Source organism: Oncorhynchus clarkii, chromosome 2 (assembly GCF_045791955.1).
Source record: "Oncorhynchus clarkii lewisi isolate Uvic-CL-2024 chromosome 2, UVic_Ocla_1.0, whole genome shotgun sequence".
Taxonomy (NCBI): domain Eukaryota; kingdom Metazoa; phylum Chordata; class Actinopteri; order Salmoniformes; family Salmonidae; genus Oncorhynchus; species Oncorhynchus clarkii.
Genome location: NC_092148.1, coordinates 2,195,253 through 2,221,830, shown reverse-complemented (window position 1 = coordinate 2,221,830; position 26,578 = coordinate 2,195,253). Strand labels below are relative to the sequence as shown.

Below are 26,578 nucleotides of genomic sequence, written 5' to 3'. Positions count from 1 at the left end.
TGGGTGTTCTGGATGTATCACAGTGAGGGGAAGGATCCGTTCTGGGTGTTCTGGATGTATCACAGTGAGGGGAAGGATCCGTTCTGGGTGTTCTGGATGCATCAGAGTGAGGGGAAGGATCCGTTCTGGGTGTTCTGGATGCATCAGAGTGAGGGGAAGGATCCGTTCTGGGTGTTCTGGATGTATCACAGTGAGGGGAAGGATCCGTTCTGGGTGTTCTGGATGTATCACAGTGAGGGGAAGGATCCGTTCTGGGTGTTCTGGATGTATCACAGTGAGGGGAAGGATCCGTTCTGGGTGTTCTGGATGCATCAGAGTGAGGGGAAGGATCCGTTCTGGGTGTTCTGGATGCATCAGAGTGAGGGGAAGGATCCGTTCTGGGTGTTCTGGATGTATCACAGTGAAGGGAAGGATCCGTTCTGGGTGTTCTGGATGTATCACAGTGAGGGGAAGGATCCGTTCTGGGTGTTCTGGATGTATCACAGTGAGGGGAAGGATCCGTTCTGGGTGTTCTGGATGTATCACAGTGAGGGGAAGGATCCGTTCTGGGTGTTCTGGATGTATCACAGTGAAGGGAAGGATCCGTTCTGGGTGTTCTGGATGTATCACAGTGAGGGGAAGGATCCGTTCTGGGTGTTCTGGATGCATCACAGTGAGGGGAAGGATCCGTTCTGGGTGTTCTGGATGTATCACAGTGAGGGGAAGGATCCGTTCTGGGTGTTCTGGATGCATCACAGTGAGGGGAAGGATCCGTTCTGGGTGTTCTGGATGTATCACAGTGAGGGGAAGGATCCGTTCTGGGTGATCTGGATGCATCAGAGTGAGGGGAAGGATCCGTTCTGGGTGTTCTGGATGCATCAGAGTGAGGGGAAGGATCCGTTCTGGGTGTTCTGGATGTATCAGAGTGAAGGGAAGGATCCGTTCTGGGTGTTCTGGATGCATCAGAGTGAAGGGAAGGATCCGTTCTGGGTGTTCTGGATGTATCAGAGTGAGGGGAAGGATCCGTTCTGGGTGTTCTGGATGTATCAGAGTGAGGGGAAGGATCCGTTCTGGGTGTTCTGGATGCATCACAGTGAAGGGAAGGATCCGTAGTTAGAGGTCTTCTCTGCACGGGGAAGACTAGGCCTTATTGGGCTTCATTCCCAGGCACAGCGCTAGCTCATTCCTCTGGATCTTTCCATCTTTGTTGACGTCACAGTGCCCCAGCAGCACAGCCCTCAGTTTGTCCAGCTCTGGACCAGTGATGCTGGGCTGGATGGAAGATCAACAGGTAAAACACATTAGTAGTGAAACTATGTTTGTATAGATGTATTTTATATTGCACAAAAATTGCTCTTCCGGCACAATAGATGTCCTTATGGCCAGCCAGGACAGAGGACACAGTAGATGTCCTTATGGCCAGCCAGGACAGAGAACACAGTAGATGTCCTTATGGCCAGCCAGGACTGAGGACACCATAGATGTCCTTAGGGCCAGCCAGGACTGAGGACACTGGACAGTAGATGTCCTTATGGCCAGCCAGGACAGAGAACACAATAGATGTCCTTAGGGCCAGCCAGGACAGAGAACACAGTAGATGTCCTTAGGGCCAGCCAGGACAGAGAACACAATAGATGTCCTTAGGGCCAGCCAGGACAGAGAACACAGTAGATGTCCTTATGGCCAGCCAGGACAGAGAACACAATATATGTCCTTATGCCCAGCCAGGACAGAGGACACTGGACACAATATATGTCCTTAGGGCCAGCCAGGACAGAGAACACAATATATGTCCTTATGCCCAGCCAGGACAGAGGACACTGGACACAATATATGTCCTTATGACCAGCCAGGACAGAGAACACAATATATGTCCTTATGGCCAGCCAGGACAGAGGACACTGGACACAATATATGTCCTTATGGCCAGCCAGGACAGAGAACACAATATATGTCCTTATGGCCAGCCAGGACAGAGGACACTGGACACAATATATGTCCTTATGGCCAGCCAGGACAGAGAACACAATATATGTCCTTATGGCCAGCCAGGACAGAGAACACAATATATGTCCTTATGGCCAGCCAGGACAGAGAACACAATATATGTCCTTATGCCCAGCCAGGACAGAGGACACTGGACACAATATATGTCCTTAGGGCCAGCCAGGACAGAGAACACAATATATGTCCTTATGCCCAGCCAGGACAGAGGACACTGGACACAATATATGTCCTTATGGCCAGCCAGGACAGAGAACACAATATATGTCCTTATGGCCAGCCAGGACAGAGGACACTGGACACAATATATGTCCTTATGGCCAGCCAGGACAGAGAACACAATATATGTCCTTATGGCCAGCCAGGACAGAGGACACTGGACACAATATATGTCCTTATGGCCAGCCAGGACAGAGAACACAATATATGTCCTTATGGCCAGCCAGGACAGAGAACACAATATATGTCCTTATGCCCAGCCAGGACAGAGGACACTGGACACAATATATGTCCTTAGGGCCAGCCAGGACAGAGAACACAATATATGTCCTTATGCCCAGCCAGGACAGAGGACACTGGACACAATATATGTCCTTATGGCCAGCCAGGACAGAGAACACAATATATGTCCTTATGGCCAGCCAGGACAGAGGACACTGGACACAATATATGTCCTTATGGCCAGCCAGGACAGAGAACACAATATATGTCCTTATGGCCAGCCAGGACAGAGGACACTGGACACAATATATGTCCTTATGGCCAGCCAGGACAGAGAACACAATATATGTCCTTATGGCCAGCCAGGACAGAGAACACAATATATGTCCTTATGCCCAGCCAGGACAGAGGACACTGGACACAGTAGATGTCCTTATGGCCAGCCAGGACAGAGAACACAATATATGTCCTTATGCCCAGCCAGGACAGAGGACACTGGACACAATATATGTCCTTATGGCCAGCCAGGACAGAGAACACAATATATGTCCTTATGGCCAGCCAGGACAGAGAACACAATATATGTCCTTATGCCCAGCCAGGACAGAGGACACTGGACACAATATATGTCCTTATGGCCAGCCAGGACAGAGAACACAATATATGTTCTTATGCCCAGCCAGGACAGAGGACACTGGACACAATATATGTCCTTATGGCCAGCCAGGACAGAGAACACAATATATGTCCTTATGGCCAGCCAGGACAGAGGACACTGGACACAGTAGATGTCCTTATGGCCAGCCAGGACAGAGAACACAGTAGATGTCCTTAGCGCCAGGCAGGACAGAGGACACTGGACACAGTAGATGTCCTTATGGCCAGCCAGGACAGAGAACACAATATATGTCCTTATGGCCAGCCAGGACAGAGGACACTGGACACAGTAGATGTCCTTATGGCCAGCCAGGACAGAGAACACAGTAGATGTCCTTAGCGCCAGGCAGGACAGAGGACACTGGACACAGTAGATGTCCTTATGGCCAGCCAGGACAGAGAACACAATATATGTCCTTAGGGCCAGGCAGGACAGAGGACACTGGACACAATAGATGTCCTTAGGGCCAGCCAGGACAGAGGACACTGGACACAGTAGATGTCCTTATGGCCAGCCAGGACAGAGAACACAATATATGTCCTTATGGCCAGCCAGGACAGAGGACACTGGACACAGTAGATGTCCTTATGGCCAGCCAGGACAGAGAACACAATATATGTCCTTAGGGCCAGGCAGGACAGAGGACACAGGACACAATAGATGTCCTTAGGGCCAGCCAGGACAGAGGACACTGGACAGTAGAAGTCCTTATGGCCAGCCAGGACAGAGGACACTGGACAGTAGATGTCCTTATGGCCAGCCAGGATTGAGGACACAATAGATGTCCTTATGCCCAGCCAGGACAGAGGACACTGGACACAGTAGATGTCCTTAGGGCCAGCCAGGACAGAGAACACAGTAGATGTCCTTATGGCCAGCCAGGACTGAGGACACTGGACACAATATATGTCCTTATGCCCAGCCAGGACAGAGGACACTGGACAGTAGATGTCCTTATGGCCAGCCAGGACAGAGGACACTGGACACAGTAGATGTCCTTAGGGCCAGCCAGGACAGAGAACACAATAGATGTCCTTAAGGCCAGCCAGGACAGAGAACACAATAGATGTCCTTAGGGCCAGCCAGGACAGAGGACACTGGACACAGTAGATGTCCTTATGGCCAGCCGGGACAGAGGACACTGGACACAGTAGATGTCCTTAGGGCCAGCCAGGACAGAGGACACAATTGATGTCCTTAAGGCCAGCCAGGACAGAGAACACAATAGATGTCCTTAGGGCCAGCCAGGACAGAGGACACTGGACACAATAGATGTCCTTAAGGCCAGCCAGGACAGAGAACACAATAGATGTCCTTAGGGCCAGCCAGGACAGAGGACACTGGACACAATAGATGTCCTTATGGCCATCCAGGACAGAGATGTATCAGATAGAAGCTTGTTCATAACAACGACATACACAACAGGTATCATATAGGATCATGGTAAGACTAACTGCTTTGCTTTATCTTGGCCAGGTCGCAGTTGCAAATGAGAACTTGTTCTCAACTAGCCTACCTGGTTAAATAAAGGTGAAATAAAAAATAAATAAAAAAGACTGACTCATAGAGATATACAATACAACAGGTATCATATAGGATCATGTTAAGACTGACTCATAAAGATGTACAACACAACAGGATAAAACAATAGACACTTTATTCTACCTTTCCCAACACAATATTGTCCCACGTGACCTTTACAAAGACATATTGTTGATTATAATAGGAGCATGTATTGTCCCATGTTATGACCTTTACATACACGTGACCTTTAGAAAGACATATAGTTGATTATAATAGGAGCATGTATTGACCTTTACAAAGACATATTGTTGATTATAATAGGAGCATGTATTGACCTTTACAAAGATATATTGTTGATTATAATAGGAGCATGTTTGTGGCACATTCATAAAGATATTGTCTGATATTCTTCCCCACAACTTACCCTGACCAGTTCCATCATGTCTTTTACAAAGCCATCCACCTCTGGTCCTTCCAAAGATCCGGTGTTACTCTGACCAATGGAGAAGAGAGAACATAGAACTCATTAAAAGCTCCGGTGTTACTCTGACCAATGGAGAAGAGAGAACATAGAACTCATTAAAAGCTCCGGTGTTACTCTGACCAATGGAGAAGAGAGAACATAGAACTCATTAAAAGCTCCGGTGTTACTCTGACCAATGGAGAAGAGAGAACATAGAACTCATTAAAAGCTCCGGTGTTACTCTGACCAATGGGGAAGAGAGAACATAGAACTCATTAAAAGCTCCGGTGTTACTCTGACCAATGGGAAAGAGAGAACATAGAACTCATTAAAAGCTCCGGTGTTACTCTGACCAATGGGGAAGAGAGAACATAGAACTCATTAAAAGCTCCGGTGTTACTCTGACCAATGGGGAAGAAAGAACATAGAACTCATTAAAAGCTCCGGTGTTACTCTGACCAATGGGGAAGAGAGAACATAGAACTCATTAAAAGCTCCGGTGTTACTCTGACCAATGGAGAGGAGAGGACATAGAACTCATTAAAAGCTCCGGTGTTACTCTGACCAATGGGAAAGAGAGAACATAGAACTCATTAAAAGCTCCGGTGTTACTCTGACCAATGGAGAGGAGAGGACATAGAACTCATTAAAAGCTCCGGTGTTACTCTGACCAATGGAGAGGAGAGGACATAGAACTCATTAAAAGCTCCGGTGTTACTCTGACCAATGGAGAGGAGAGGACATAGAACTCATTAAAAGCTCCGGTGTTACTCTGACCAATGGAGAGGAGAGGAAATAGAACTCATTAAAAGCTCCGGTGTTACTCTGACCAATGGAGAGGAGAGGACATAGAACTCATTAAAAGAGCATCATGCCAACATTCTAATCTCTCTTCTCTGAATGCAGACCAAACATCCTTGTTTTGCAACTCGTATTTAATTTACAGACCACAGAGGAAGCAGTTGCCCTGCAAATCAAATCTAACATCCCAGCCCCGAGGGTACTCTGTCTGTACTCACAACATCATAGTGGTTGAATATTTTGTCAAAGTCTCTCTTTCTGTCTTCTTGACTGGAGGCCTGTAAAACAGAGTCAATTTATGGTTAGTTTCATTTTCCATCTTCCTAGGAAGATTTAGCAGAGTAATGTAATGAACATTATCAGAAACATATCAACTGAACTCACATCCATTTTGAACTGTAGCATGAAATTCTCTTCTAGAGCCAGGATCCTAAAGGAAAACAGGAAATAAACAACAGTTTGATCAAGCAAAACAACACAGTCAGAAAACGTATTGGTACTCCAATATACAGTCAATCAGAAGTACCTGACCAAACGGTTCAGTATTCAGAATTGTAATAGAGTCAATTAGAAGTACCTGACCAAACGGTTCAGTATTCAGAATTGTAATAGAGTCAATTAGAAGTACCTGACCAAACGGTTCAGTATTCAGAATTGTAATAGAGTCAATTAGAAGTACCTGACCAAACGGTTCATTATTCATAAATGTAATAGAGTCAATCAGAAGTACCTGACCAAACGGTTCAGTATTCAGAATTGTAATAGATTCAATTAGAAGTACCTGACCAAACGGTTCATTATTCATAAATGTAATAGAGTCAATTAGAAGTACCTGACCAAACGGTTCAGTATTCAGAATTGTAATAGAGTCAATTAGAAGTACCTGACCAAACGTTTCAGTATTCAGAATTGTAATAGAGTCAATTAGAAGTACCTGACCAAACGGTTCAGTATTCAGAATTGTAATAGAGTCAATTAGAAGTACCTGACCAAACGGTTCAGTATTCAGAATTGTAATAGAGTCAATTAGAAGTACCTGACCAAACGGTTCAGTATTCAGAATTGTAATAGAGTCAATTAGAAGTACCTGACCAAACGTTTCAGTATTCAGAATTGTAATAGAGTCAATTAGAAGTACCTGGACAAATCGTTCAGTATTCAGAATTGTAATAGAGTCAATTAGAAGTACCTGGCCAAACGGTTCAGTATTCAGAATTGTAATAGAGTCAATTAGAAGTACCTGGCCAAACGGTTCACTATTCAGAATTGTAATAGAGTCAATTAGAAGTACCTGGCCAAACGGTTCAGTATTCAGAATTGTAATAGAGTCAATCAGAAGTACCTGGCCAAACGGTTCAGTATTCAGAATTGTAATAGAGGCAATCAGAAGTACCTGGACAAATCGTTCAGATCCAAGCGACCGTCCTTATTTTTGTCAAAAATCTTCATCTGTTAGAAAAAAAGGAATTGAGGCATAATAAAACATGTGCCATTTTAGACCAACGGAGATATTAAATATATTTAGCGATTACTGGTTTCCCTGCTTAAAAAACACAACTAAACATGTTTGTCAATGGTTCAGATCTGAGCACAAATAAACACATGTTAGCGTTTTTCATTATGAATTTTGTTCTGGGGGCAGCTCTGCAGAGAGGTCACTAGCTGGCAAAGACACAACGTGATTAAGCCCAACCCTAACCTTAACCACACTGCTAAGCCTAATGCCTAACCCTAACCTTAACCACACTGCTAAGCCTAATGCCTAACCCTAACCTTAACCACACTGCTAAGCCTAATGCCTAACCCTAACCACACTGCTAAGCCTAATGCCTAATCCTAACCTTAACCACACTGCTAAGCCTAATGCCTAACTCCTAACCTTAACCACACTGCTAACCCTAACCTTAACCACACTCCTACCCCTAATGCCTAACCCTAACCACACTGCTACCCCTAATGCCTAACCCTAACTTAACCACACTGCTAACCCTAATGCCTAACCCTAACCTTAACCACACTGCTAACCCTAATGCATAGCCCTAACCTTAACCACACTGCTAAGCCTAATGCCTAACCCTAACCTTAACCACACTGCTAAGCCTACTGCCTAACCCTAACCACACTGCTAACCCTAATGCCTAGCCCTAACCTTAACCACACTGCTAACCCTAATGCCTAACCCTAACCTTAACCACACTGCTAAGCCTAATGCCTAACCCTAACCTTATCCACACTGCTAAGCCTAATGCCTAACCCTAACCACACTGCTAAGCCTAATGCCTAACCTTAACCACACTGCTAAGCCTAATGCCTAACCTTACCCACACTGCTAAGCCTAATGCCTAACCCTAACCACACTGCTAAGCCTAATGCCTAACCTTAACCACACTGCTAAGCCTAATGCCTAACCTTAACCACACTGCTAAGCCTAATGCCTAACCCTAACCACACTGCTAAGCCTAATGCCTAACCTTAACCACACTGCTAAGCCTAATGCCTAACCTTAACCACACTGCTAAGCCTAATGCCTAACCTTAACCACACTGCTAAGCCTAATGCCTAACCCTAACCACACTGCTAAGCCTAATGCCTAACCTTAACCACACTGCTAAGCCTAATGCCTAACCTTAACCACACTGCTAAGCCTAATGCCTAACCCTAAAGGCACATTTTTGTTTTCATACATTTTACAATATAGGCAATTTTGACTTTGCAGCTGACCTATCTAAGGGGAAATCTCTCAGCTCTGCCTCCAAGACAAGACTGATGACAATAGAGGTCAACCTGCCATTTTGACTGCCTCTCTCTTTGAAAATAAATATGATACACAGGTTAGAAGTACTCTAACGAGAACGAGGTGATGCCAGACCAGGCCAAGGTGAGAGAAGGAACGGGGTGATGCCAGACCAGGCCAGGGTGAGAGACGGAACGGGGTGATGCCAGACCAGGCCAGGATGAGAGACGGAACGGGGTGATGCCAGACCAGGCCAGGGTGAGAGACGGAACGCGGTGATGCCAGACCAGGCCAGAATGAGAGACGGAACGGGGTGATGCCAGACCAGGCCAGGGTGAGAGACGGAACGCGGTGATGCCAGACCAGGCCAGGATGAGAGACGGAACGGGGTGATGCCAGACCAGGCCAGGGTGAGAGACAGAATGGGGTGATGCCAGACCAGGCCAGGGTGAGAGACAGAACGGGGTGATGCCAGACCAGGCCAGGGTGAGAAACGGAACGGGGTGATGCCAGACCAGGCCAGGGTTAGAGACGGAACGGGCTGATACCAGACCAGCTCAAGGTGAGAGACAGAACAGGGTGATGCCAGACCAGGCCAGGATGAGATACAGAACGGGGTGATGCCAGACCAGGCCAGGATGAGAGACAGAACGGGGTGATGCCAGACCAGGCCAGGGTGAGAGACAGAGAGGGTGATTCCAGACCAGGCCAGGGTAGGAGACAGACAGGGAAGGGTGAGAGACAGACAGGGTGATACCAGTCCAGGCCAGGGTGAGAGACAGACAGGGTGATACCAGACCAGGCCAGGGTGAGAGACAGACAGGGTGATGCCAGACCAGGCCAGGGTAGGAGACAGACAGGGCAGGGTGAGAGACAGACAGGGTGATGTCAGACCAGGCCAAGGTGAGAGACAGACAGGGTGATGCCAGACCAGGCCAGGGTAGGAGACAGACAGGGCAGGGTAGGAGACAGACAGGGCAGGGTGAGAGACAGACAGAGTGAATCGGTAGGAGAGGTGTGACAGTCTCCCGCCAGACACTGGTAATCTAATATCTCAGTCTGTTAGATGAGATGATTAATACAGCTGGACAGAGTCATCTGCTGCTGGCTGCCACAACACAGCCCTGTCACAGTCCCAAATTACTCCCTATTCCCTATATAGTGTACTACTTTTGACCAGGACCCATAAGGAATAGGATGCCATTTGGGAACGCATTATCCTGTCTGATGAAATGGAGAGAGAGAGACCACACCAGGCTCCAGGAGGAAGCCATTTTCTCCTCAGGGAAGTCCATTTAAAGTTAGAGCAGAAGTTTTTCAGAGAAGGGAACAAGCCTCAGGGTATAGATAAGACTGGAAAAACCAGTCGGTGACAGTATATTGCGATGACCCTTTGACAGGAGTCTGGGAACAAGCCACATCGGGGCGGCAGGTAGCCTAGTGGTTAGAGTGTAGGGGCGGCAGGTAGCCTAGTGGTTAGAGTGTAGGGGCGGCAGCTAGCCTAGTGGTTAGAGTGTAGGGGCGGCAGCTAGCCTAGTGGTTAGAGTGTAGGGGGGGGTAGGTAGCCTAGTGGTTAGAGTGTAGGGGCAGGCAGGTAGCCTAGTGGTTAGAGTGTAGGGGCGGCAGGTAGCCTAGTGGTTAGAGTGTAGGGGCGGCAGGTAGCCTAGTGGTTAGAGTGTAGGGGCAGGCAGGTAGCCTAGTGGTTAGAGTGTAGGGACGGCAGGTAGCCTAGTGGTTAGAGTGTAGGGGCAGGCAGGTAGACTAGTGGTTAGAGTGTAGGGGCAGGCAGGTAGCCTAGTGGTTAGAGTGTAAGGGCAGGCAGGTAGCCTAGTGGTTAGAGTGTAGGGACGGCAGGTAGACTAGTGGTTAGAGTGTAGGGACGGCAGGTAGCCTAGTGGTTAGAGTGTAAGGGCAGGCAGGTAGCCTAGTGGTTAGAGTGTAGGGACGGCAGGTAGACTAGTGGTTAGAGTGTAAGGGCAGGCAGGTAGCCTAGTGGTTAGAGTGTAGGGACGGCAGGTAGACTAGTGGTTAGAGTGTAGGGGCAGGCAGGTAGACTAGTGGTTAGAGTGTAGGGACGGCAGGTAGACTAGTGGTTAGAGTGTAGGGACGGCAGGTAGCCTAGTGGTTACACTGCTAAGCCTAATGCCTAACCTTAACCACACTGCTAAGCCTAATGCCTAACCCTAAAGGCACATTTTTGTTTTCATACATTTTACAATATAGGCAATTTTGACTTTGCAGCTGACCTATCTAAGGGGAAATCTCTCAGCTCTGCCTCCAAGACAAGACTGATGACAATAGAGGTCAACCTGCCATTTTGACTGCCTCTCTCTTTGAAAATAAATATGATACACAGGTTAGAAGTACTCTAACGAGAACGAGGTGATGCCAGACCAGGCCAAGGTGAGAGAAGGAACGGGGTGATGCCAGACCAGGCCAGGGTGAGAGACGGAACGGGGTGATGCCAGACCAGGCCAGGATGAGAGACGGAACGGGGTGATGCCAGACAAGGCCAGGGTGAGAGACGGAACGCGGTGATGCCAGACCAGGCCAGAATGAGAGACGGAACGGGGTGATGCCAGACCAGGCCAGGGTGAGAGACAGAACGCGGTGATGCCAGACCAGGCCAGGATGAGAGACGGAACGGGGTGATGCCAGACCAGGCCAGGGTGAGAGACAGAATGGGGTGATGCCAGACCAGGCCAGGGTGAGAGACAGAACGGGGTGATGCCAGACCAGGCCAGGGTGAGAAACGGAACGGGGTGATGCCAGACCAGGCCAGGGTTAGAGACGGAACGGGCTGATACCAGACCAGCTCAAGGTGAGAGACAGAACAGGGTGATGCCAGACCAGGCCAGGATGAGATACAGAACGGGGTGATGCCAGACCAGGCCAGGATGAGAGACAGAACGGGGTGATGCCAGACCAGGCCAGGGTGAGAGACAGAGAGGGTGATTCCAGACCAGGCCAGGGTAGGAGACAGACAGGGAAGGGTGAGAGACAGACAGGGTGATACCAGTCCAGGCCAGGGTGAGAGACAGACAGGGTGATACCAGACCAGGCCAGGGTGAGAGACAGACAGGGTGATGCCAGACCAGGCCAGGGTAGGAGACAGACAGGGCAGGGTGAGAGACAGACAGGGTGATGTCAGACCAGGCCAAGGTGAGAGACAGACAGGGTGATGCCAGACCAGGCCAGGGTAGGAGACAGACAGGGCAGGGTAGGAGACAGACAGGGCAGGGTGAGAGACAGACAGAGTGAATCGGTAGGAGAGGTGTGACAGTCTCCCGCCAGACACTGGTAATCTAATATCTCAGTCTGTTAGATGAGATGATTAATACAGCTGGACAGAGTCATCTGCTGCTGGCTGCCACAACACAGCCCTGTCACAGTCCCAAATTACTCCCTATTCCCTATATAGTGTACTACTTTTGACCAGGACCCATAAGGAATAGGATGCCATTTGGGAACGCATTATCCTGTCTGATGAAATGGAGAGAGAGAGACCACACCAGGCTCCAGGAGGAAGCCATTTTCTCCTCAGGGAAGTCCATTTAAAGTTAGAGCAGAAGTTTTTCAGAGAAGGGAACAAGCCTCAGGGTATAGATAAGACTGGAAAAACCAGTCGGTGACAGTATATTGCGATGACCCTTTGACAGGAGTCTGGGAACAAGCCACATCGGGGCGGCAGGTAGCCTAGTGGTTAGAGTGTAGGGGCGGCAGGTAGCCTAGTGGTTAGAGTGTAGGGGCGGCAGCTAGCCTAGTGGTTAGAGTGTAGGGGCGGCAGCTAGCCTAGTGGTTAGAGTGTAGGGGGGGGTAGGTAGCCTAGTGGTTAGAGTGTAGGGGCAGGCAGGTAGCCTAGTGGTTAGAGTGTAGGGGCGGCAGGTAGCCTAGTGGTTAGAGTGTAGGGGCGGCAGGTAGCCTAGTGGTTAGAGTGTAGGGGCAGGCAGGTAGCCTAGTGGTTAGAGTGTAGGGACGGCAGGTAGCCTAGTGGTTAGAGTGTAGGGGCAGGCAGGTAGACTAGTGGTTAGAGTGTAGGGGCAGGCAGGTAGCCTAGTGGTTAGAGTGTAAGGGCAGGCAGGTAGCCTAGTGGTTAGAGTGTAGGGACGGCAGGTAGACTAGTGGTTAGAGTGTAGGGACGGCAGGTAGCCTAGTGTTTAGAGTGTAGGGACGGCAGGTAGCCTAGTGGCTAGAGTGTAGGGGTAGGCAGGTAGCCTAGTGGTTAGAGTGTAGGGGCAGGCAGGTAGACTAGTGGTTAGAGTGTAGGGACGGCAGGTAGCCTAGTGGTTAGAGTGTAGGGGCAGGCAGGTAGACTAGTGGTTAGAGTGTAGGGGCAGGCAGGTAGCCTAGTGGTTAGAGTGTAAGGGCAGGCAGGTAGCCTAGTGGTTAGAGTGTAGGGACGGCAGGTAGACTAGTGGTTAGAGTGTAGGGACGGCAGGTAGCCTAGTGGTTAGAGTGTAAGGGCAGGCAGGTAGCCTAGTGGTTAGAGTGTAGGGACGGCAGGTAGACTAGTGGTTAGAGTGTAAGGGCAGGCAGGTAGCCTAGTGGTTAGAGTGTAGGGACGGCAGGTAGACTAGTGGTTAGAGTGTAGGGGCAGGCAGGTAGACTAGTGGTTAGAGTGTAGGGACGGCAGGTAGACTAGTGGTTAGAGTGTAGGGACGGCAGGTAGCCTAGTGGTTAGAGTGTAAGGGCAGGCAGGTAGCCTAGTGGTTAGAGTGTAGGGACGGCAGGTAGACTAGTGGTTAGAGTGTAGGGGCAGGCAGGTAGACTAGTGGTTAGAGTGTAGGGACGGCAGGTAGACTAGTGGTTAGAGTGTAGGGACGGCAGGTAGCCTAGTGGTTAGAGTGTAAGGGCAGGCAGGTAGCCTAGTGGTTAGAGTGTAGGGACGGCAGGTAGACTAGTGGTTAGAGTGTAGGGGCAGGCAGGTAGCCTAGTGGTTAGAGTGTAGGGGCAGGCAGGTAGACTAGTGGTTAGAGTGTAGGGGCAGGCAGGTAGACTAGTGGTTAGAGTGTAGGGGCAGGCAGGTAGACTAGTGGTTAGAGTGTAGGGACGGCAGGTAGCCTAGCGCTTAGAGCGTTGGGCCAGTAACCGAAAGGTTGCTGGATCGAATCCCCGAGCTGACAAGGTAAAAAATCTGTCGTTCTTCCCCTGAACAAGGCAGTTAACCCACTGTACCCTGGTAGGCCGTTATTGTAAATAAGAATTTATTCTTAACTGACTTACCGAGTTAAATAAAAATACATTCTGGAGACCCTGTACTGTTTACACACAGCGGGGGGGGGGCTGAAGACCCTGTACTGTTTACACACAGCGGGGGGGGGCTGAAGACCCTGTACTGTTTACACACAGCGGGGGGGGGCTGAAGACCCTGTACTGTTTACACACAGCGGGGGGGGGCTGAAGACCCTGTACTGTTTACACACAGCGGGGGGGGGGGCTGAAGACCCTGTACTGTTTACACACAGCGGGGGGGGGCTGAAGACCCTGTACTGTTTACACACAGCGGGGGGGGGGGGGGGGGGGGCTGAAGACCCTGTACTGTTTACACACAGCGGGGGGGGGGGGCTGAAGACCCTGTACTGTTTACACACAGCGGGGGGGGGGGCTGAAGACCCTGTACTGTTTACACACAGCGGGGGGGGGCTGAAGACCCTGTACTGTTTACACACAGCGGGGGGGGGGCTGAAGACCCTGTACTGTTTACACACAGCGGGGGGGGGCTGAAGACCCTGTACTGTTTACACACAGCGGGGGGGGGCTGAAGACCCTGTACTGTTTACACACAGCGGGGGGGGGGGGCTGAAGACCCTGTACTGTTTACACACAGCGGGGGGGGGCTGAAGACCCTGTACTGTTTACACACAGCGGGGGGGGGGGGCTGAAGACCCTGTACTGTTTACACACAGCGGGGGGGGGCTGAAGACCCTGTACTGTTTACACACAGCGGGGGGGGGGGGTACTGTTTACACACAGCGGGGGGGGGGGGCTGAAGACCCTGTACTGTTTACACACAGCGGGGGGGGGGGGGGGACCCTGTACTGTTTACACACAGCGGGGGGGGGCTGAAGACCCTGTACTGTTTACTGAAGACCCTGTACTGTTTACACACAGCGGGGGGGGGGGGGGGGTACTGAAGACCCTGTACTGTTTACACACAGCGGGGGGGGGGGTACTGTTTACACACAGCGGGGGGGGTACTGTTTACACACAGCGGGGGGGGGGGGGCTGAAGACCCTGTACTGTTTACACACAGCGGGGGGGGGGGGGGTACTGTTTACTGAAGACCCTGTACTGTTTACACACAGCGGGGGGGGGGGGCTGAAGACCCTGTACTGTTTACACACAGCGGGGGGGGGGGGCTGAAGACCCTGTACTGTTTACACACAGCGGGGGGGGGGGGCTGAAGACCCTGTACTGTTTACACACAGCGGGGGGGGGGGGGAAGACCCTGTACTGTTTACACACAGCGGGGGGGGGGGGGGCTGAAGACCCTGTACTGTTTACACACAGCGGGGGGGGGGGGCTGAAGACCCTGTACTGTTTACACACAGCGGGGGGGGGGGGCTGAAGACCCTGTACTGTTTACACACAGCGGGGGGGGGGGGAAGACTGAAGACCCTGTACTGTTTACACACAGCGGGGGGGGGGGGCTGAAGACCCTGTACTGTTTACACACAGCGGGGGGGGGGGGCTGAAGACCCTGTACTGTTTACACACAGCGGGGGGGGGGGGGGCTGAAGACCCTGTACTGTTTACACACAGCGGGGGGGGGGGGGCTGAAGACCCTGTACTGTTTACACACAGCGGGGGGGGGGGAAGACCCTGTACTGAAGACCCTGTACTGTTTACACACAGCGGGGGGGGGGGGGGAAGACCCTGTACTGTTTACACACAGAAGACTGAAGACCCTGTACTGTTTACACACAGCGGGGGGGGGGGGGGGAAGACCCTGTACTGAAGACCCTGTACTGTTTACACACAGCGGGGGGGGGGGGTACTGTTTACTGAAGACCCTGTACTGTTTACACACAGCGGTACTGTTTACACACAGCGGGGGGGGGGGGCTGAAGACCCTGTACTGTTTACACACAGGGGGGGGGGGGGGGGGCTGAAGACTGAAGACCCTGTACTGTTTACACACAGCGGGGGGGGGGGCTGAAGACCCTGTACTGTTTACGAAGACCCTGTACTGTTTACACACAGCGGGGGGGGGGGGCTTTACACACAGCGGGGGGGGGGGGGGGGGGGCTGAAGACCCTGTACTGTTTACACACAGCGGGGGGGGGGCTGAAGACTGAAGACCCTGTACTGTTTACACACAGCGGGGGGGGGGGGGCGGGGGGGGGGGGGGGGGGGGGGGCTGAAGACCCTGTACTGTTTACACACAGCGGGGGGGGGGGAAGACCCTGTAAGACTGAAGCGGGGGGGGGGGCTGAAGACCCTGTACTGTTTACACACAGCGGGGGGGGGGGGGGCTGACCCTGTACTGTTTACACACAGCGGGGGGGGGGGGGAAGACCCTGTACTGTTTACACACAGCGGTTTACACACAGCGGGGGGGACCCTGTACTGTTTACACACAGCGGGGGGGGGGGGGAAGACCCTGGCTGAAGACCCTGTACTGTTTACACACAGCGGGGGGGGGGGGGAAGACCCTGTACTGTTTACACACAGCGGGGGGGGGGGGCTGAAGACCCTGTACTGTTTACACACAGGGGGGGGGGGGGCTGAAGACCCTGTACTGTTTACACACAGCGGGGGGGGGGGGCTGAAGACCCTGTACTGTTTACACACAGCGGGGGGGGGGGGCTGAAGACCCTGTACTGTTTACACACAGCGGGGGGGGGGGGCTGAAGACCCTGTACTGTTTACACACAGCGGGGGGGGGGGGGCTGAAGACCCTGTACTGTTTACACACAGCGGGGGGGGGGGGGCTGAAGACCCTGTACTGTTTACACACAGCGGGGGGGGGGGGGCTGAAGACCCTGTACTGTTTACACACAGCGGGGGGGGGGGGGGGCTGAAGACCCTGTACTGTTTACACACAGCGGGGGGGGGGGGGGGCTGAAGACCCTGTACTGTTTACACACAGCGGGGGGGGGGGGGGCTGAAGACTGAAGACCCTGTACTGTTTACACACAGCGGGGGGGGGGGGCTGAAGACCCTGTACTGTTTACACACAGCGGGGGGGGGGGGGCTGAAGACCCTGTACTGTTTACACACAGCGGGGGGGGGGAAGACCCTGTACTGTTTACACACAGCGGGGGGGGGGGGGGGGGGGGGGCTGAAGACCCTGTACTGTTTACACACAGCGGGGGGGGGGGGGCTGAAGACCCTGTACTGTTTACACACAGCGGGGGGGGGGGGGGGCTGAAGACCCTGTACTGTTTACACACAGCGGGGGGGGGGGGGGGGGGGGGGGGGGCTGAAGACCCTGTACTGTTTACACACAGCGGGGGGGGGGGGGTACTGGCTGAAGACCCTGTACTGTTTACACACAGCGGGGGGGGGGGGGGGGGGGGGGGGCTGAAGACCCTGTACTGTTTACACACAGCGGGGGGGGGGGGGCTGAAGACCCTGTACTGTTTACACACAGCGGGGGGGCTGAAGACCCTGTACTGTTTACACACAGCGGGGGGGGGGGGGCTGAAGACCCTGTACTGTTTACACACAGCGGGGGGGGGCTGAAGACCCTGTACTGTTTACACACAGGGGGGGGGGGGGGGTACTGAAGACCCTGTACTGTTTACACACAGCGGGGGGGGGGGGACTGAAGACCCTGTACTGTTTACACACAGCGGGGGGGCTGAAGACCCTGTACTGTTTACACACAGCGGGGGGGGGGGCTGAAGACCCTGTACTGTTTACACACAGCGGGGGGGGGGGCTGAAGACCCTGTACTGTTTACACACAGCGGGGGGGGGGGGCTGAAGACCCTGTACTGTTTACACACAGCGGGGGGGGGCTGAAGACCCTGTACTGTTTACACACAGCGGGGGGGGGGCTGAAGACCCTGTACTGTTTACACACAGCGGGGGGGGGGCTGAAGACCCTGTACTGTTTACACACAGCGGGGGGGGGGCTGAAGACCCTGTACTGTTTACACACAGCGGGGGGGGGGGCTGAAGACCCTGTACTGTTTACACACAGCGGGGGGGGGGGCTGAAGACCCTGTAGTGTTTACACACAGCGGGGGGGGGGGCTGAAGACCCTGTACTGTTTACACACAGCGGGGGGGGGGGGGCTGAAGACCCTGTACTGTTTACACACAGCGGGGGGGGGGGGGGCTCAAGACCCTGTAACACACAGCGGGGGGGGGCTGACTGAAGACCCTGTACTGTTTACACACAGCGGGGGGGGGCTGAAGACCCTGTACTGTTTACACACAGCGGGGGGGGGGGGGCTGAAGACCCTGTACTGTTTACACACAGCGGGGGGGGGCTGAAGACCCTGTACTGTTTACACACAGCGGGGGGGGGGGCTGAAGACCCTGTACTGTTTACACACAGCGGGGGGGGGGGGGGCTGAAGACCCTGTACTGTTTACACACAGCGGGGGGGGGGGTTTACACACAGCGGGGGGGGGGGGCTGAAGACCCTGTACTGTTTACACACAGCGGGGGGGGGGGGGGGGGGGGGGGCTGAAGACCCTGTACTGTTTACACACAGCGGGGGGGGGGGGGGGGCTGAAGACCCTGTACTGTTTACACACAGCGGGGGGGGGGGGGAAGACCCTGTACTGTTTACACACAGCGGGGGGGGGGGGGCTGAAGACCCTGTACTGTTTACACACAGCGGGGGGGGGGGGGTACTGTTTACACACAGGGGGGGGGGGGGCTGAAGACCCTGTACTGTTTACACACAGCGGGGGGGGGGGGGCTGAAGACCCTGTACTGTTTACACACAGCGGGGGGGCTGAAGACCCTGTACTGTTTACACACAGCGGGGGGGGGGGCTGAAGACCCTGTACTGTTTACACACAGCGGGGGGGGGGCTGAAGACCCTGTACTGTTTACACACAGGGGGGGGGGGGCTGAAGACCCTGTACTGTTTACACACAGCGGGGGGGGCAAAGTTGGTTGTAATAAACATCACTGCAACCAGATCTACCTGCTGAATCTATACCACGTTCAGTGACATGAAAGGCACTCTGAAAGAACCACGAATGAGGTTCATTTACCCTGCATTAATGGTTCTAGAGACTGATGACTGCATTAGGTTGATTAGACGTAGTGCTTGAGTTATCTTATTTTACACACACTGGAGAGAGATAGATTGTAAATCAGTGGGTAAGAGACTATAAAGACTGCATGTCATGGCCAAAAGGGACAGGAAGCATCCCAAGACTGGCAACAGGAACCAAGAGGATATCTTTAGTACAGGCCCTATGTTCCTCCAGGAACCAAGAGGATATCTTTAGTACAGGCCCTATGTTCCTCCAGGAACCAAGAGGATATCTTTATCACCTCCAGGAACCAAGAAGAACACATTATCAGCATTTGTTTTGAAATAGTATTTATTAATTCTGACATTTTGAAAAATATTAATAACATTCCACCAATGCGGCCACTAGGGGGCGATATGGTCATTTGACTACAGGAAAGGGCTACGAGACTGTTGTTTTACCATTGCGTCTGTGTACTCGTCCAGTTTGCTGGAGGACACAGCCTTCCCGTGCTTCTGGAACAAGTCCTTCAGGAAACCCTGTTTACAAAGAAGAATGAGGAAATAAAAAGGGCATCGTTTATTGGTTTACTTCCTGATTCCCTGAAATCAGATCTAACATGGTTTATTGGTTTACTTCCTGATTCCCTGAAATCAGATCTAACATGGTTTATTGGTTTACTTCCTGATTCACTGAAATCAGATCTAACATGGTTTATTGGTTTATTTCCTGATTCCCTGAAATCAGATCTAACATGGTTTGCTAAATATAAAGACATTACTTTCTGTGTGTAGGAGTGGAGTTAGACAACATTACCTTCTGTGTGTAGGAGTGGAGTTAACATTACCTTCTGTGTGTAGGAGTGGAGTTAAACAACATTACCTTCTGTGTGTAGGAGTGGAGTTAAACAACATTACCTTCTGTGTGTAGGAGTGGAGTTAAACAATATTACCTTCTGTGTGTGGGGGTGGAGTTAAACAACATTACCTTCTGTGTGTAGGAGTGGAGTTAAACAACATTACCTTCTGTGTGTAGGAGTGGAGTTAGACAACATTACCTTCTGTGTGTAGGAGTGGAGTTAAACAACATTACCGTCTGTGTGTAGGAGTGGAGTTAACATTACCTTCTGTGTGTAGGAGTGGAGTTAAACCACATTACCTTCTGTGTGTAGGAGTGGAGTTAACATTACCTTCTGTGTGTAGGAGTGGAGTTAAACCACATTACCTTCTGTGTGTAGGAGTGGAGTTAGACAACATTACCTTCTGTGTGTAGGAGTGGAGTTAGACAACATTACCTTCTGTGTGTAGGAGTGGAGTTAAACCACATTACCTTCTGTGTGTAGGAGTGGAGTTAACATTACCGTCTGTGTGTAGGAGTGGAGTTAACATTACCTTCTGTGTGTAGGAGTGGAGTTAAACCACATTACCTTCTGTGTGTAGGAGTGGAGTTAACATTACCTTCTGTGTGTAGGAGTGGAGTTAAACCACATTACCTTCTGTGTGTAGGAGTGGAGTTAGACAACATTACCTTCTGTGTGTAGGAGTGGAGTTAACATTACCTTCTGTGTGTAGGAGTGGAGTTAGACCACATTACCTTCTGTGTGTAGGAGTGGAGTTAACATTACCGTCTGTGTGTAGGAGTGGAGTTAACATTACCTTCTGTGTGTAGGAGTGGAGTTAAACAACATTACCTGCTGTGTGTAGGAGTGGAGTTAACATTACCTTCTGTGTGTAGGAGTGGAGTTAAACCACATTACCTTCTGTGTGTAGGAGTGGAGTTAAACCACATTACCTTCTGTGTGTAGGAGTGGAGTTAAACAACATTACCTTCTGTGTGTAGGAGTGGAGTTAAACAACATTACCTTCTGTGTGTAGGGGTGGAGTTAAACAACATTACCTTCTGTGTGTAGGAGTGGAGTTAAACAACATTACCTTCTGTGTGTAGGAGTGGAGTTAACATTACCTTCTGTTTGTAGGAGTGGAGTTAAACAACATTACCTTCTGTGTGTAGGAGTGGAGTTAACATTACCTTCTGTGTGTAGGAGTGGAGTTAAACCACATTACCTTCTGTGTGTAGGAGTGGAGTTAAACCACATTACCTTCTGTGTGTAGGAGTGGAGTTAAACAACATTACCTTCTGTGTGTAGGAGTGGAGTTAAACAACATTACCTTCTGTGTGTAGGGGTGGAGTTAAACAACTTTACCTTCTGTGTGTAGGAGTGGAGTTAAACAACATTACCTTCTGTGTGTAGGAGTGGAGTTAGACAACATTACCTTCTGTGTGTAGGAGTGGAGTTAAACAACATTACCTTCTGTGTGTAGGAGTGGAGTTAACATTACCTTATGTGTGTAGGAGTGGAGTTAAACCACATTACCTTCTGTGTGTAGGAGTGGAGTTAACATTACCATCTGTGTGTAGCAGTGGAGTTAAACCACATTACCTTCTGTGTGTAGGAGTGGAGTTAGACAACATTACCTTCTGTGTGTAGGGGTGGAGTTAACATTACCTTCTGTGTGTAGGAGTGGAGTTAACATTACCTTCTGTGTGTAGGAGTGTAGTTAAACCACATTACCTTCTGTGTGTAGGAGTGGAGTTAGACAACATTACCTTCTGTGTGTAGGAGTGGAGTTAACATTACCGTCTGTGTGTGGGAGTGGAGTTAACATTACCTTCTGTGTGTAGGAGTGGAGTTAAACAACATTACCTTCTGTGTGTAGGAGTGGAGTTAACATTACCTTCTGTGTGTAGGAGTGGAGTTAAACCACATTACCTTCTGTGTGTAGGAGTGGAGTTAAACCACATTACCTTCTGTGTGTAGGAGTGGAGTTAAACAACATTACCTTCTGTGTGTAGGAGTGGAGTTAAACAACATTACCTTCTGTGTGTAGGGGTGGAGTTAAACAACATTACCTTCTGTGTGTAGGAGTGGAGTTAAACAACATTACCTTCTGTGTGTAGGAGTGGAGTTAGACAACATTACCTTCTGTGTGTAGGAGTGGAGTTAACATTACCATCTGTGTGTAGCAGTGGAGTTAAACCACATTACCTTCTGTGTGTAGGAGTGGAGTTAGACAACATTACCTTCTGTGTGTAGGAGTGGAGTTAACATTACCTTCTGTGTGTAGGAGTGGAGTTAAACCACATTACCTTCTGTGTGTAGGAGTGGAGTTAACATTACCGTCTGTGTGTAGGAGTGGAGTTAACATTACCTTCTGTGTGTAGGGGTTGAGTTAAACCACATTACCTTCTGTGTGTAGGAGTGGAGTTAACATTACCTTCTGTGTGTAGGAGTGGAGTTAAACCACATTACCTTCTGTGTGTAGGAGTGGAGTTAGACAACATTACCTTCTGTGTGTAGGAGTGGAGTTAAACAACATTACCTTCTGTGTGTAGGAGTGGAGTTAACATTACCGTCTGTGTGTAGGAGTGGAGTTAAACAACATTACCTTCTGTGTGTAGAAGTGGAGTTAAACAACATTACCTTCTGTGTGTAGGAGTGGAGTTAAACACCATTACCTTATGTGTGTAGGGGTGGAGTTAAACAACATTACCTTCTGTGTATAGGAGTGGAGTTAACATTACCTTCTGTGTGTAGGAGTGGAGTTAAACAACATTACCTTCTGTGTGTAGGAGTGGAGTTAAACAACATTACCTTCTGTGTGTAGGAGTGGAGTTAAACAACATTACCTTCTGTGTGTAGGAGTGGAGTTAAACAACATTACCTTATGTGTGTAGGAGTGGAGTTAACATTACCTTCTGTGTGTAGGAGTGGAGTTAACATTACCTTCAGCTCCACAGCTGATATGTATCCACTGCTGTCAGCATCATACTTTCTCCAGATCTACAGAGACGAGAAGGACAATCAGTTACTACTGCTGTAAATACAAATACCAGCTGCCACCAATGACCCTTAGTAAGCATTAGGGTATCCAGGCGAGGTGATGCTGAGTTCTTTGTCTTCTTCAGGGTTACTGTGAGAGCCACACCCCAAAAACGGAGTTCACATAGAAAAAGGAACTGCGAACGTTCTTGCCGTAAATGACAAAGATCTGGAAGGTACTCGGATCACCACACAGACCATTCCAACAGATCACCACACAGACCATTCCATCAGATCACAGCACAGACCATTCCATCAGATCACAACACAGACCATTCCAACAGATCACAGCACAGACCATTCCATCGGATCACCGCACAGACCATTCCATCAGATCACAGCACAGACCATTCCAACAGATCACCGCACAGACCATTCCATCGGATCACCACACAGACCATTCCATCAGATCACAGCACAGACCATTCCAACAGATCACCACACAGACCATTCCATCAGATCACAGCACAGACCATTCCATCAGATCACAACACAGACCATTCCAACAGATCACAGCACAGACCATTCCAACAGATCACCATACAGACCATTCCAACAGATCACCGCACAGACCATTCCATCGGATCACCGCACAGACCATTCCATCAGATCACAGCACAGACCATTCCAACAGATCACCGCACAGACCATTCCATCGGATCACCACACAGACCATTCCAACAGATCACCGCACAGACCATTCCAACAGATCACCGCACAGATCATTCCATCAGATCACCACACAGACCATTCCAACAGATCACCACACAGACCATTCCATCAGATCACCACACAGACCATTCCATCGGATCACCACACAGACCATTCCATCAGATCACCACACAGACCATTCCATCGGATCACCACACAGACCATTCCAACAGATCACCGCACAGATCATTCCAACAGATCACCACACAGACCATTCCAACAGATCACCACACAGACCATTCCAACAGATCACCACACAGACCATTCCAACAGATCACCACACAGACCATTCCATCAGATCACCACACAGACCATTCCAACAGATCACCACACAGACCATTCCAACAGATCACCACTCAGACCATTCCAACAGATCACCACTCAGACCATTCCAACAGATCACCACACAGACCATTCCATCGGATCACCACACAGACCATTCAATCGGATCACCACACAGACCATTCCAACAGATCACCACACAGACCATTCCAACAGATCACCACACAGACCATTCCATCGGATCACCACACAGACCATTCCATCGGATCACCACACAGACCATTCCAACAGATCACCACTCAGAACATTCCAACAGATCACCACACAGACCATTCCATCAGATCACAGCACAGACCATTCCAACAGATCACCACTCAGACCATTCCAACAGATCACCACACAGACCATTCCATCGGATCACCACACAGACCATTCAATCGGATCACCACACAGACCATTCCAACAGATCACCACACAGACCATTCCAACAGATCACCACACAGACCATTCCATCGGATCACCACACAGACCATTCCATCGGATCACCACACAGACCATTCCAACAGATCACCACTCAGAACATTCCAACAGATCACCACACAGACCATTCCATCAGATCACCACAAAGACCATTCCAACAGATCACCACACAGACCATTCCAACAGATCACCGCACAGACCATTCCATCAGATCACAGCACAGACCATTCCAACAGATCACCACACAGACCATTCCAACAGATCACAGCACAGACCATTCCAACAGATCACCGCACAGACCATTCCATCAGATCACCACACAGACCATTCCATCGGATCACCACACAGACCATTCCATCAGATCACCACACAGACCATTCCATCGGATCACCGCACAGACCATTCCAACAGATCACCGCACAGACCATTCCAACAGATCACCACACAGACCATTCCAACAGATCACCACACAGACCATTCCAACAGATCACCACACAGACCATTCCAACAGATCACCACACAGACCATTCCATCAGATCACCACACAGACCATTCCAACAGATCACCACACAGACCATTCCAACAGATCACCACTCAGACCATTCCAACAGATCACCACACAGACCATTCCAACAGATTACCACACAGACCATTCCATCGGATCACCACACAGACCATTCCATCGGATCACCACACAGACCATTCCAACAGATCACCACACAGACCATTCCAACAGATCACCACACAGACCATTCCATCGGATCACCACACAGACCATTCCATCGGATCACCACACAGACCATTCCAACAGATCACCACTCAGACCATTCCAACAGATCACCACACAGACCATTCCATCAGATCACCACACAGACCATTCCAACAGATCACCACACAGACCATTCCAACAGATCACCACTCAGACCATTCCAACAGATCACCGCACAGACCATTCCATCAGATCACAACACAGACCATTCCAACAGATCACCACACAGACCATTCCAACAGATCACAGCACAGACCATTCCAACAGATCACCACACAGACCATTCCAACAGATCACAGCACAGACCATTCCAACAGATCACCACTCAGACCATTCCAACAGATCACCACACAGACCATTCCAACAGATCACCACACAGACCATTCCATCAGATCACCACTCAGACCATTCCAACAGATCACCGCACAGACCATTCCATCAGATCACAGCACAGACCATTCCAACAGATCACCACACAGACCATTCCAACAGATCACAGCACAGACCATTCCAACAGATCACCACACAGACCATTCCAACAGATCACCACACAGACCATTCCAACAGATCACCGCACAGACCATTCCAACAGATCACCACTCAGACCGTTCCAACAGATCACCACTCAGACCATTCCAACAGATCACCACTCAGACCATTCCAACAGATCACCACTCAGACCATTCCAACAGATCACCGCACAGACCATTCCAACAGATCACCGCACAGACCATTCCAACAGATCACCGCACAGACCATTCCAACAGATCACCACACAGACCATTCCAACAGATCACAGCACAGACCATTCCAACAGATCACCACACAGACCATTCCAACAGATCACCGCACAGACCATTCCAACAGATCACCACACAGACCATTCCAACAGATCACCACACAGACCATTCCAACAGATCACCGCACAGACCATTCCAACAGATCACCACTCAGACCGTTCCAACAGATCACCACTCAGACCATTCCAACAGATCACCACTCAGACCATTCCAACAGATCACCACTCAGACCATTCCAACAGATCACAGCACAGACCATTCCAACAGATCACCGCACAGACCATTCCAACAGATCACCGCACAGACCATTCCAACAGATCACCACACAGACCATTCCAACAGATCACCACACAGACCATTCCAACAGATCACCGCACAGACCATTCCAACAGATCACCGCACAGACCATTCCAACAGATCACCACACAGACCATTCCAACAGATCACCACACAGACCATTCCAACAGATCACCACACAGACCATTCCAACAGATCACCGCACAGACCATTCCAACAGATCACCACACAGACCATTCCAACAGATCACCGCACAGACCATTCCAACAGATCACCACTCAGACCATTCCAACAGATCACCACTCAGACCATTCCAACAGATCACCACTCAGACCATTCCAACAGATCACCACTCAGACCATTCCAACAGATCACCACTCAGACCATTCCAACAGATCACAGCACAGACCATTCCAACAGATCACCGCACAGACCATTCCAACAGATCACCGCACAGACCATTCCAACAGATCACCACACAGACCATTCCAACAGATCACCACACAGACCATTCCAACAGATCACCACTCAGACCATTCCAACAGATCACAGCACAGACCATTCCATCAGATCACCACTCAGACCATTCCA

The 26,578-nt window shown here is 50.4% G+C and overlaps 1 protein-coding gene across 2 annotated transcripts in view; it reads right to left on the bottom strand.

Moving 5' to 3' along the window:
* Positions 1–937: 937 nt before the first annotated feature.
* The window catches only part of LOC139378749 (secretagogin-like), a 36,790-nt gene continuing 11,149 nt past the window's right edge, over positions 938–26,578 (bottom strand). For both annotated transcript variants that reach the window (XM_071121211.1, XM_071121221.1), the window contains 7 exons: positions 22,553–22,609; positions 19,230–19,307; positions 7,264–7,319; positions 6,255–6,300; positions 6,089–6,148; positions 5,031–5,099; positions 938–1,251 (listed from right to left, as the gene is read on the bottom strand). In XM_071121211.1, the coding sequence (XP_070977312.1) occupies positions 1,120–1,251; positions 5,031–5,099; positions 6,089–6,148; positions 6,255–6,300; positions 7,264–7,319; positions 19,230–19,307; positions 22,553–22,609 (498 nt within the window). In that variant the 3' untranslated portion in view covers positions 938–1,119. The remainder of the gene's footprint in view (positions 1,252–5,030; positions 5,100–6,088; positions 6,149–6,254; positions 6,301–7,263; positions 7,320–19,229; positions 19,308–22,552; positions 22,610–26,578) is intronic.